This window comes from Curcuma longa, chromosome 11 (assembly GCF_044706935.1).
Source record: "Curcuma longa cultivar G26 ecotype Majalengka, Jawa Barat chromosome 11, ITB_CL_G26_1.1, whole genome shotgun sequence".
In the NCBI taxonomy this organism is placed as follows: Eukaryota; Viridiplantae; Streptophyta; class Magnoliopsida; order Zingiberales; family Zingiberaceae; genus Curcuma; species Curcuma longa.
In genome coordinates, this window is record NC_133871.1 from 3,402,089 (window position 1) to 3,414,704 (window position 12,616).

The following is a 12,616-nucleotide window of genomic DNA, read 5'->3' on the forward strand; positions in this document are numbered from 1 at the left end:
GTATATATATGTGCGATATTTATATGCGACTAAGTGCACTTCTAGACACCCTAACTCATCCGGACACATACTCAATCACAGGCACGACGTGCACAAGAAGGCGCACAATATATCACATTTATATATATATATATAATTTTTAAAATTAACTAATGTTAGAGATGATCAACCTGATCTCACAAAAAAAAAATTGATTATCCGAGTAAATTCGAGAAGCGTATACAATCCAAGAAATACATATAAATCCTACAAATAATCCCACATCATAAATAATTCAAGCACAGTCAACATATCAAATATTTTACATGAAAATAGAATCCTTGTTACATGAAAATTTATCCCACCTCTTACTATTGCATAAAATCCAAAGGAAAATAAAATTATAAATTCTTTTGCAAAAGGTAAAATCCGTCATTCCAACGGTCTCACACGATCGGTCACACGACCATCTATGAGAAGGTAAATCCCAACGGCCTCACACGATTGATCTCACGACCATCTGTAAGATGGTAAATCGAAAAACTACAATTAATCATGCCGGAGAAGAATATTGCTCAACTTAATCGAAATTCAAATCCTTCTCCTCTTCTGCAACTCTACTCTAAGTAAATTCGAGAAGCTTATACAATCCAAGAAATACATATAAATCCTACAAAATAATCCCACATCATAAATAATTCAAGCACAGTAAACATATCAAATATTTTACATAAAAATAGAATCCTCGGAGGGGAAGGAGAAAGTCCATGGAGAAGGGGGAAAACTGGAACTTGACAAATCTGCTGAGGCGAAGCACACCGACGAAGAAAAACCCGACCTCTCTACCCAAAACCAATTATGAAGGGACATTCTCCTCGTGGGCAGTATTACTTCAAAAGTGGACAAAATCAATAATTATGGTCGGTTCTCTTATGCATTAGGTGTCATACAATTTGCCATATTATGAGACTTTCTGAGACATTTCAGAAAGATATGTATTGGCTTCATTTTTTAAGTAGTTGGATTTAAGTTGTATTATCTTGAACCTTGGTTCTTATTCTTTTTGTTGGTTTCCAGGTAATACTTCCATTGTACCCAATACAAAGTTTCATACTTCTGATAAAAAGTATTATAGTAAAACATTGAAGACAAAGCAGATTCCTTTCAAATCAAGCAATAACCGTTCCTGGCACAAGAAAGTATCAATGATAACCTTGTAATAAGATTTTCAGATGATGACAGTGGAACTGACTCTGGAGATTCTAAATTTGTACACATTCGAGGGACAAAATTCTGAGTTGATATAAAATTTTAAATTTTTTATTATCAAATAAGCCATCAGCCACAACTGGCTGATATAGACCTCGAATGCACATGAGAACACATTTTTTGGCATTCTATAATGTGTACATCAAAAATGCATTGCAATACATCGTGCATTCGAGGATCAAAAGGATGTATGCAATGCATTCTGAGTTGATGTATCGCAATGCACATGATCCTCGAATGCACGATGTATCGCAATGCATTCTGAGTTGATGTACACATTATAGAGTGCAAGAGGAGCAAAAAAGGTGTTCGGATCATGTGGACAAAACAAAATCGGCTGATGGCTTATTTGATAATAAAAAATTTAAAATTTTATATCTATATGAGTGAGGGAGTCCAAGGAACTCATTGGTGTCTTTGAACACCAAGTATAATCTATGTAGAATTAAAAATAAAATTTCCACCCCAATCCACATGCCGAGCACGAGCGAAAAAAATTCCTGCTTCCAACACGATGTATCGCAATGCATTCTGAGTTGATGTACACATTATAGAGTGCAAGAGGAGCAAAAAAGGTGTTCGGATCATGTGCATTCGAGGTCTTTAAGTCCATCAGCCGGTTTTGGACAAAACCGGCTGATGGCTTATTTGATAATAAAAAATTTAAAATTTTATATCTATATGAGTGAGGGAGTCCAAGGAACTCATTGGTGTCTTTGAACACCAAGTATCATCTATGTAGAATTAAAAATAAAATTTCCACCCCAATCCACATGCCGAGCACGAGCGAAAAAAATTCCTGCTTCCAACACGATGTATCGCAATGCATTCTGAGTTGATGTACACATTATAGAGTGCAAGAGGAGCAAAAAAGGTGTTCGGATCATGTGCATTCGAGGTCTTTAAGTCCATCAGCCGGTTTTGGACAAAACCGGCTGATGGCTTATTTGATAATAAAAAATTTAAAATTTTATATCTATATGAGTGAGGGAGTCCAAGGAACTCATTGGTGTCTTTGAACACCAAGTATCATCTATGTAGAATTAAAAATAAAATTTCCACCCCAATCCACATGCCGAGCACGAGCGAAAAAAATTCCTACTTCCAACACGATGTATCGCAATGCATTCTGAGTTGATGTACACATTATAGAGTGCAAGAGGAGCAAAAAAGGTGTTCGGATCATGTGCATTCGAGGTCTTTAAGTCCATCAGCCGGTTTTGGACAAAACCGGCTGATGGCTTATTTGATAATAAAAAATTTAAAATTTTATATCTATATGAGTGAGGGAGTCCAAGGAACTCATTGGTGTCTTTGAACACCAAGTATAATCTATGTAGAATTAAAAATAAAATTTCCACCCCAATCCACATGCCGAGCACGAGCGAAAAAAATTCCTGCTTCCAACACGATGTATCGCAATGCATTCTGAGTTGATGTACACATTATAGAGTGCAAGAGGAGCAAAAAAGGTGTTCGGATCATGTGCATTCGAGGTCTTTAAGTCCATCAGCCGGTTTTGGACAAAACCGGCTGATGGCTTATTTGATAATAAAAAATTTAAAATTTTATATCTATATGAGTGAGGGAGTCCAAGGAACTCATTGGTGTCTTTGAACACCAAGTATCATCTATGTAGAATTAAAAATAAAATTTCCACCCCAATCCACATGCCGAGCACGAGCGAAAAAAATTCCTACTTCCAACACGATGTATCGCAATGCATTCTGAGTTGATGTACACATTATAGAGTGCAAGAGGAGCAAAAAAGGTGTTCGGATCATGTGCATTCGAGGTCTTAAAGTCCATCAGCCGGTTTTGGACAAAACCGGCTGATGGCTTATTTGATAATAAAAAATTTAAAATTTTATATCTATATGAGTGAGGGAGTCCAAGGAACTCATTGGTGTCTTTAAAACCGATTTTGTCCCTCGAATGTGTACAGATTTAGAATCTCCAGAGTCAGTTCCACTGTCATCATCTGAAAATCTTATTACAAGGTTATCATCTGATACTTTCTTGTGCCAAGAAAGAGTACGGTTATTGCTTGATTTGAAAGGAATCTGCTTTGTCTTCAATGTTTTACTATAATACTTTTTATCAGAAGTATGAAACTTTGTATTGGGTACAATGGAAGTATTACCTGGAAACCAACAAAAAGAATAAGAACCAAGGTTCAAGATAATACAACTTAAATCCAACTACTTAAAAAATGAAGCCAATACATATCTTTCTGAAATGTCTCAGAAAGTCTCATAATATGGCAAATTGTCTGACACCTAATGCATAAGAGAACCGACCATAATTATTGGTTTTGTCCACTTTTGAAGTAATACTGCCCACGAGGAGAATGTCCCTTCATAATTGGTTTTGGGTAGAGAGGTCGGGTTTTTCTTCGTCGGTGTGCTTCGCCTCAGCAGATTTGTCAAGTTCCAGTTTTCCCCCTTCTCCATGGACTTTCTCCTTCCCCTCCGACGGATCTAACTCGTCTCTAAATAGCTTGTTCTTGAGGATGACCTCCTCGACGGCGGCTCTGAGCTCCACAGCGCCTTCCTCTCGGATTCCTTGAGATCCGACAAGAAGTTGCTCTCCTCCCTGAAGGACAAGGCCTTCTCCACAACCAGACCACCCTTCTCGTTCTTCACCTCTACTGCAGTCGCATCCTTCTCTGCTTCCTTTTCAACCACAACGGAAGCTCGAATTTAGAATCAGCCGCGCGATTTTGGGAGAGGCGGGATTTTGTAGGATTTTGTTTCGTTTCGGCCACGGTGGAAGATGAACAGTGAAACTCCTCGCCACGTCGGCTGTCGCGCACGGAGTCGCGTAAACTCATCGCGCAGGATATCATTCCTGTATATATATATATATATATATATATATATATATATATAAAAAACACAATCTCTAGGATATATGAATGCAATAAGCCACACTACTTTAACACCATGACTGCATTATCTAGGGAGATCCAAAGTCACATGGCAGGAAATTACCTCTTCTAGTCGACTCAAGACCTAATAGAAGGATATAGATTGGGAAAATAATGGCAGAAACATTTAGAAGTCTGTACTTTAGGAAGATACTTTAGCTTTTGCTGCTGCTGCAGCAGTGGCGGCAGCTGCAGCTTCTTTTTCTTCCATGGTAAGAGGTATTGGCTTGGTCGGCGCAGGCAAACGACCGATACTGTCGACCTTATCTCGCTGCTTAGGGGGAGGTCTAGCTGGTTTCGGTAGCAGTCGGCCTTTCTTTTCGAACCATTCGGGCTTCAACAGTGCCCTTAGACCCAATTTATTGTAGTGCACCTTCCTCACAGAACCACCTGCTGCCTCAACTGCTGCTTTTGCACGGACAGTGACTCTTGATACCTGCAAGCCCCAAATGGAAGATAAGGGAATGCTCGACAAAAGACTTACCACCCCTAGTAAATGGAGATTATATCACATGGTCGGTTTGGTTGGTGACCGCTAGAACTAAAGATATACATATTGGGCATCAGTTGAGAATGATTCTCAAGTTATATAAACAGCGGTCATGGAAAGAGTGAAACAATTTTTTAGATGTACCCCATTGAGACAAACCCTGCTCCAAATCCTAAGAACATGTTGTGATATAAGAATAAAGGGGATTGAATTGCAAACTAACTGGATTGTGCCCTATGGGTTCAAACGTTGAACATGACTGAATCGCAAGGTAACCCCACCATAGAAAGACTTTTGTAGATCACACTACTACAATAATGGCTAGACTTGATGTTTCTTAGAGGCCACTCAAGTCTTGTGTCTAAGGTCTCTGTGCAGGATCAAATATTTTGCGTAACTAGACACACTGTCAGTGTGTCTAAGAGACTATAAGATTACACAAATGCAGAATTCTTCCGACATTGAATGCATTTTTGCAGGAAGACAGATAATTAAGTTAATTATCTTGGCTTGTTAATTAAATTGAGAGAGATATTGCAAAATTAATGGTTAGTTCGCATAATATAAATTTGAGATATTTTAGTCAAATTAATTTTACAAAGGTTGTAGGAACTAATCTCCAATGAAATATAATTTTACAATGGTTGTAAATAATTTTCCAAAATTAATTAATTTAACACTCTTTTACATTATTGGACCTAATGGCAAATTGACCACCATCGCTAGGGTTTAAACTGGTGGCCATCTCTTCCTCACCAAGAATTGGATGTTAGCACTTCCATGCTACGTTGAAAAATTAACTCCACATGAATAAAGCAAAGGACACTTTTCTTAACTATCTCGACAAAGGTACGAGCCATTCATCTAACATTGTAAGTACGGAGCAATGGAAATTTTAAATTGGCAAATTACATTGTGCCATTGTGCTCCGACTGTAATGACGATCCCAACAAAAGCCTCTAAGAATTTTCAGGATTTTTTTTCAAACATTCAAGATGTGTCTATGATATAACCAAAGGTTTATATTCAAGCTGTGTCTATAAATTCAAGATGTTCCTTGACAATTTAGAGTGATTAAAGGTTTGAACAAAAACATACACAAAATCATAGAATCAGGATCATTATTTAAATTTAAAATGGACTTATTATAATTCCTGACATGAATCATTGATGATTGATAAGGAAAACATAAAGTGATCTCAATATGATCCAGCAATCAAGTTGTATTCAAAATAATGGTTTTCTTTGAATGCAAATAGTTGATTAAGTAACTGACCTCTAGATGAATTGGCCATTTGATATGTTCAGAACCACGAGCCATCAGTCTAACACCATCCTCGATTTGCTTGCCTATTGCACCAGTGTCCTGTGACCACAGGAATCAAGGTATTGTTTTCTAAGGAAGAAATCATGACTAATTCTTATAAGTAATTCAGACATCAAAATAGTGATAAGCTGAAGATAAAATTGAGTACCTTGAGGGTTTTCATTGTAATAAGTTCTGAAGAGTCAATCTTCCCTGCATTTATAAGTTTCGCAATCTTTCCGAGTCCTACAGGCTTTTATAGTAAGAAAAGCAAACAAGTTAATTAAAACCAGGCAATATTTCTCCCAATCAAATGTGATAATGAGTACAAAAAGATTGCAACAGGTTTTTCATGTTTTATTAGTAATTATAATAACAAAAGGAAAAAATTGCTACTCATGATAAAATTGGATAAGAAATCCATCAAGCTGGCATAGTGCAAGATCGTGTAGATTGCTGCTGAAAGCAGACAGCCTGATATAAAGCGCACAAACAATTGCAGATTCAAAGGGAGTATTCCATTTACAGATATCCAGGTTTTGGTATCAAACAACAAAAAATGCTATTAAAAAGTTGATGAATAAATAACAAGAATAGGTAGCAATTCTTTAAATGAAGAACTAAGATGAAGAAGGAAACAGTTTTTTAAAAAATCACAATTAAGAACTTAAGACACTTACACAGGACATCAAATTAGCTACTCTTTAAGTAGATTATGTTTATGAAATGTTGCCCACCAATCATTGAGCTTCACAGAGAGAAGCATCCACATTGTACACATTCAGTGGGGGAGCTTGACTGTTTGTTTGTGGTTGTGTATACCTCTACAAAATTTTACTGTGAAATAAAAAGCTAAGCAGTTCATAAAGCTAGGCCTAGATTTGACATCTAATCATTCATGACTATTTACATCTACCAATCAAAAAAATTCCTGAAGTATAAAGCTTAGACATCTAAGTGTTCGTATAAGGTAAAATGTTAACTACACTCAGCAACCACTTATCTACAAAGCATGAAACACCTAAACTAAGCAATTATGCTCCTAATTAAAGAAAGGCAGACACGACAGTATTCAGGTGAGATTACATATCCATCATAAAAAAACCCTAGAACAATTTACATGGCAGCTGTGTATACTCATGGTTGACTAGTTAAGAAAAAGTTTTGATGTAACAATGAATATTCTTATGTTGATCCTCTTTATGTGGATGCACACACAACTAGTGTTCAAGTTCATAAAACCACGAGTTATCAAAGGTGCCAACTTTGTAATATCTAGTATATTTAAGTCACTATGTAGCATAGAAATATACATTGTGACCCTTCATTGCTTCCCAAGTATAAAACAAAGAATTATTATCCAGCTGCACAACCTACATTGTGACATTTATTGTTTCTTCACTATCTTGTTAAACAAGAAAGAAGAAAACAAACTTGTGCAATGCAAAATAGATATGAAACTATCTAACTAAGAGAAATGATCACCTGGAATGTGAGACTGAAGCGGTTCTTGAAACCCCGCTTGGGAAGAAGTCGGCGGAGCGGTGTCTGGCCACCCTCAAATCCAAATTTCATTGTCCCTCGAGCCTTCTGCCCCTTATGACCTCTCCCTGCCGTTTTCCCTTTCCCAGAACCAATCCCCCTACCTTTTCGCTTTTTTTTCTTCCTTGCTCCCTTATTGTCCCTTAGATCATTCAGCCTCAGTAGGCTCACCGTTGACAAAGATGATCCCATCACCAGTCCACTGTACGACGACCCAAAGATCCCATTTGGAGCCAAAGTCACTGCTGAAGGACCGGCAGGAGGCATTCGGGTTCGGAGGCAGGGAATGATGGAGTTGGAGAGGGGATGAGAGGCCACTGGCCGGCCAACAGCAGAGTGAGCGAGGCTGGAGAGGAGGTAGAGACGGCGGCGCCACATTGCTGGTGAGAAGTGAGCCTAAGCTTAACCTTGCGGATGCTAGTGCACCCTCTTACTCAAGAGTCGCAGATCTTAAATAGAGAAATTGATCAAATTTCTATCATCCATATATTCGCCAATGAACACACAGTGATAACAAGCCTTGAACTTGTGCATTTAACCATCTACAGTCACCAATACAAAATGCAAACAAATCAGTTGTTAAATATTTACTGCTCAATTTAAACAGCACAAGATTCACGTTGTCTGCTATCAGTTTAGAACAATAAAATAACATCGATAATAAAAAAAAGGATACATCGCCGTTCTACCAGTTGCAAATGTCATTGTATAACCAAATGATAGATGCTCAATATCATTGCCAAAGAACCTTCAGGACCAAACAATATGAACCGAAAGAGAAATCTGAAGATAACAGAGGGAGAATTATGCTATGAACTATCAACTATCCTTTCTTAGCAACTAGCAAAATGGATAGAAAAAACTAAGAATTTTAAGGAACATAGCGCATATCATGAATCATAGCAAAAATTTAGCAAAAGGAAAGGGAAAAGGAGTTGAAGACCTTCGATTTCATACCTTGACGCCTTGGCCACTCTCGATCACAGCGCTAAGACGGGCTCCGGAAGCAAGGCGACGACTGTACACTGGGAAGAAACCCTAGCGTCGATGGTTTATGTGGAGCCCACAGGTGGATGCGGTTCGAATCAGGCATGCTACCTCAGCCCATGGGCGGATGCGGTTCAAACACAGCATTGACCCGATTAGCCACAGTCTAAATTTTAAAATATTTTTAAAAAAACATTTAAAATTTTTAAAATTAAAAAATAAAGAAAACTCATTTTCTAATTCTTTTATTTATTTGGTTTTTAAATATTTTAATTATAATGTTATTATTATTTTTAAATCTAATGGGTTTAAGTTTGGTGGGACTTTTGCACAAGTATATTTAATTTTATACTACTGTCAAATTTTGAATTTTAATATGGATGAATATTTTAAAGATCACATGAGTTATATTTTGAATTTACTCAATAAGACGTCTACTTTTCAATTCTTACCACGCTCTACCACCTTTAAGATCTTGATAACCTAATCAAATCAACATCTCGATATTGTGATTGATGATGGTATGCTCTTTAGTTATCTTCTCTTAAAACATACAAGCAAGATGACCTAATTATGGTATAGTTATACAAGAGAAAGATGAGAATCTAAGGAACACGCCATGAGATAGAACACCTTTTTTCCTTGTTCCATCCTTTCAAGTAGAATCTTTCCACTTCAAGCTCATCAAAAAGTGATTCCAATCTCGCGTCTATCAAATAATTTATCAAGTGTTGGTTGGGGGCGGAGTAAAGGTTACTACAACCTTTGTAGCAAGGCGGGCCTTTAGACCATGACATGTTGGACAAAAAGTTTGATGGAGGATTCTTTGAAGAGGAAGAGGAAGAGGAGAAGATAAGAGTTGGCAATGTGATGTGAGGTAAACATCCAACCCTACCACTTGACCACTTCATGGAACCTTTTGGCCATCTTCCTTTTTGTAGGATTGCTTCATCTTGTGACCTTAATTTCCATCGACATCAAATGGCATTTGGGTAGGCAGGCACGGTCGAACATGTCCATATTCATTACGTCTATTGCCACGATGAACGTGCGTGTGTTAGTACTCTTCGAGAGGAGACATTGTTTGAACATTAGGAATGACTATTGCTTTGGTCTACTAATCATGTAGATGAAGGAACGAGGGATGACATTGCTTGAAGCCGTGAACATTAGAAATGACTAGTCTGACTTCCTTCTTTAAACAAGCATAAACCTACTTTGACTTACCTTGTTGTGTACTTGTGCTTACTCAACCTTTGGTCGCCCTAATGTAGCTTGCCACATTTATTTGACTTTTGCTCACTCTCATGTAACTTGTGGCATTGTTGACTTCCATTCACTCGAATCTAACTAATTTACTTATTGTCTCTGCTTAATATCACTGCCTTGGCATTGTCAAACTCTTAATTCTTTTCCTCATTGTTCCTCTTTAATAGCAAAAAGGTAATTAAGTTCACTTTAGACGTCCTTCACAATCCATTCCTAAGTGATTTGAAAAGAGATAAATCACGGAATCAATTTATAGCCGACTACTAAGTAGCTAGGGGTGGAAGGGATTTTTTTCCCCAAGCATATGCACCTCTCAAGAATTAATCCCTTACCCTATTGTAGCAAGCCTGCCCACCCTATAGCCAATCAGGCATCTCGCGGGGGCTTCTTCATCGTTCCTCAATACTAGAGGAGCATGATCATAAAGTTGTTGGGCAAAAGGGTCTTTTTCTATGTGCTTATGCTAATTTGCAAAAAAAAAAATAATTAGAAGAAGGTAACTCAAAATGTTTCACTAGTAATTGGATGAAGGAAGCATGTTCCACATATACTTAAGTAGAGGTGGGATCTGTCACCCTAACGGTCTCACACGGTGGGTCTCACGATCATCTGTGAGAAGATAATTCGAGAAGTTACAGTTGGTCATAACGGAAGAGGTCAACAAAAGGGTCTTTTTCTATGTGCTTATGCTAATTTGCGGAAAAAAAGAGTAATTAGAAGAAGGTAACTCAAAATGTTTCACTAGTAATTGAATGAAGGAAGTATGTTCCACATATACTTCAACAGAGGTGGAATCTATCACCCTAACGGTCTCACACGGTCGGTCTCACGACCATTTATGAGAAGGTAATTCGAGAAGTTACAGTTGGTCACAACGGAAGAGGGCATTGCCTCGGCTTCGTTGAGATTCGACACTTGTCCACTTTAGCAACTCTGCTCCATCATAATTAATTCAACTATGTCCCGAGGGCAAGTTCCACGAATACGATACAATGTTAAGATGTTTGATAGATTCCTCGAGAACTACAACTCGATCCCCAATTGGGGTATGTGCATGCTTCTTGCCGAAGTCAGGCAATGCATGACCAATTGCAATTTCTCGATTTACTTCTTCACAGATGGTCATGGGGCCGACCGTATGAGGCCACTAAGGTGGCGCATTCCACCTTAATGCAGAAGGGGTACGTGCATGCTCTTAGGGGCATGCACAACTCTACATTAGGTGAAAGACCATGGAGGTTGTTTATAAATGCATTACTACGAGCGAGTGCTTTTAAATTTATTCAGTAAGCAAACCGAGAGAAAGTTGTTCATCTCCACCTTCAAGATTAGTTGGGCCCGCAAGAGTATGAATATTTGGATTAACCAAAAAAAAAAAAACATGTTCCACCTCATAGTAGTGTGTGTGCTTTCATGGAAGTGATTTTCATCCTTGCAAGTAAACAGGGCATAAGAGAAAGCAGGGGAAGGTGGGCTTCTTAATCCATTTGAAGTTTAACATTAAAAAGAAGCGCTCTCTCTCTCTCTCTCTCTCTTCAGTCTTTGAAGCTTCGCCAAAAGCTTCGCCAAAACGATCCTTCGATAACTTCTGTGCCATGTTCGAGCTTCCAACCCAGCTGCAGCTTGAACCAAAACGAGTTCGAGCTTCCGCTACCAAAGAGCGAGCGCGCATGCAACAATGGCGGAAGCAAGACCAGAGGAATCATCTTCTGCTCTACCGGAGTTCCTCTTGAGATCCTTCCTTTTTGTCTCCGCTTTCTTTTCCCACCCCCTTTTCTCCATCCTCGCCGCAGCCTCGCTCCTGGTCGCTCTCTACATTCCCCGCTCGCTTCTAACCTTGCTACTGTCCCCCGTTCCCATCTCCACATTCCTCCTCCTAGCCGCTCTTCTCCCCTTCGGCTCCTCGCCTCCGGCCGCCGCCGCGGCGGAGGAGCAGAAGGAGCTTCCGGAATCGTGCCCCGAGACTGACATGGAGTGTGCCAGCTACCATCGAAAGGCGACATTTTTCGACGACTTCGGCCGCCGTAGCGGCCCGCTCGAGGTCATATACGAGGAGGAGGAGGGCGAGTGCGGCGGTGTAGGGTTCCGGGAGTACCTGAGATGGCCACAAAATTCCGACTTGGGAAGCTGGGGATTGAGATCGCTCCGCTTCGGCAGCCTTGATTCCGACTCGGACAGTGATGAAGGATCTCCCATCGAGGCGGCGGAGGGGTCGCGCTCGTCGGAGGAGCTGCGCCTCCGGTGGGAAGAAGATGACGAGGAGGAGGAGGATGGTGACGACATGATAGAAATCGACCTCAAGGACGAAGCAGAGGAGAACCTTATCGAGATAGATATCTTCGGCTGCCGGTGACTGTCGCCGCCGGTGAAAACTTTTGGTTCTTTTTAGTTTTTAGGATGTGCGTGGTGTCTTAATGAAATAATGGGAAAGAAAGAAGAGTTTTTTGCAAAAAAATATTTTTTCTTTTTTTTTGTGCCAGAATATTTTTTTTATTTTTAATTTTGATGGTGTTATTTTTTAATGTGAGGAGCAACTTACTAGTTTGTTAAGTGAGCATTTTTTGAGCATTTTTTTTCTTAAAAACTTTTATTGATTTTTATGCAAAATTCTTTTAAGGAAATTAGAATGCTAAATTGCTCACTTAGTGAAAAAACTAGAGTATTAACTTATATCTAATTCACTTAATTGATGCTAGTATAATCATTTAGATTGCCTTAATTGACTATTACATTATCGGGAAAAAAAATAAAAAGGCTTTTTTAATGTTTTCATTTTCATAAAAAAAATATTAAAAAGTTGTTCCAATTTGAATAGTTTTAATCCAAGTTAAGTTATTGTAGATAA

General features: G+C 38.7%; 2 protein-coding genes across 4 annotated transcripts; one reads left to right on the plus strand and one right to left on the minus strand.

Moving 5' to 3' along the window:
- Positions 1 to 4,149: 4,149 nt before the first annotated feature.
- On the minus strand, positions 4,150 to 8,553 carry LOC141841022 (uncharacterized). Of its 3 annotated transcripts, XM_074729145.1 has the most exons (6): positions 8,473 to 8,519; positions 8,205 to 8,298; positions 7,459 to 8,057; positions 6,143 to 6,226; positions 5,944 to 6,033; positions 4,150 to 4,613 (listed from the first exon to the last, which is right to left on the minus strand). In XM_074729145.1, the coding sequence occupies exons 3-6, from the start codon at positions 7,891 to 7,893 to the stop codon at positions 4,320 to 4,322; spliced, it is 903 nt and encodes a 300-aa protein (XP_074585246.1). In that variant the 5' UTR covers positions 7,894 to 8,057; positions 8,205 to 8,298; positions 8,473 to 8,519; the 3' UTR covers positions 4,150 to 4,319. The 3 variants fall into 3 exon arrangements, with proteins under 3 accessions (XP_074585246.1, XP_074585247.1, XP_074585245.1); XM_074729146.1 differs by lacking the exon at positions 8,205 to 8,298 and having other exon boundaries at positions 8,459 to 8,553; XM_074729144.1 differs by lacking the exon at positions 8,205 to 8,298 and having other exon boundaries at positions 8,473 to 8,537.
- Positions 8,554 to 11,449: 2,896 nt separating this feature from the next.
- On the plus strand, positions 11,450 to 12,211 carry LOC141837639 (uncharacterized). Its single transcript, XM_074725015.1, has one exon. It carries the CDS (start codon positions 11,450 to 11,452, stop codon positions 12,122 to 12,124), a length of 675 nt encoding a protein of 224 aa, XP_074581116.1. The 3' UTR covers positions 12,125 to 12,211.
- Positions 12,212 to 12,616: the final 405 nt, after the last annotated feature.

Excerpts from the sequence above, each read along its gene's own strand:
- LOC141837639 (XM_074725015.1), top strand. The coding sequence starts at position 11,450 with ATGGCGGAAGCAAGACCAGAGGAATCATCTTCTGCTCTACCGGAGTTC.
- LOC141841022 (XM_074729146.1), bottom strand. The coding sequence starts at position 7,893 with ATGTGGCGCCGCCGTCTCTACCTCCTCTCCAGCCTCGCTCACTCTGCT. Across the intron at positions 6,034-6,142 it reads TTACAATGAAAACCCTCAAG|GACACTGGTGCAATAGGCAA; the intron begins GTACTCAATTTT and ends CTGTGGTCACAG. Across the intron at positions 4,614-5,943 it reads AATGGCCAATTCATCTAGAG|GTATCAAGAGTCACTGTCCG; the intron begins GTCAGTTACTTA and ends TGGGGCTTGCAG.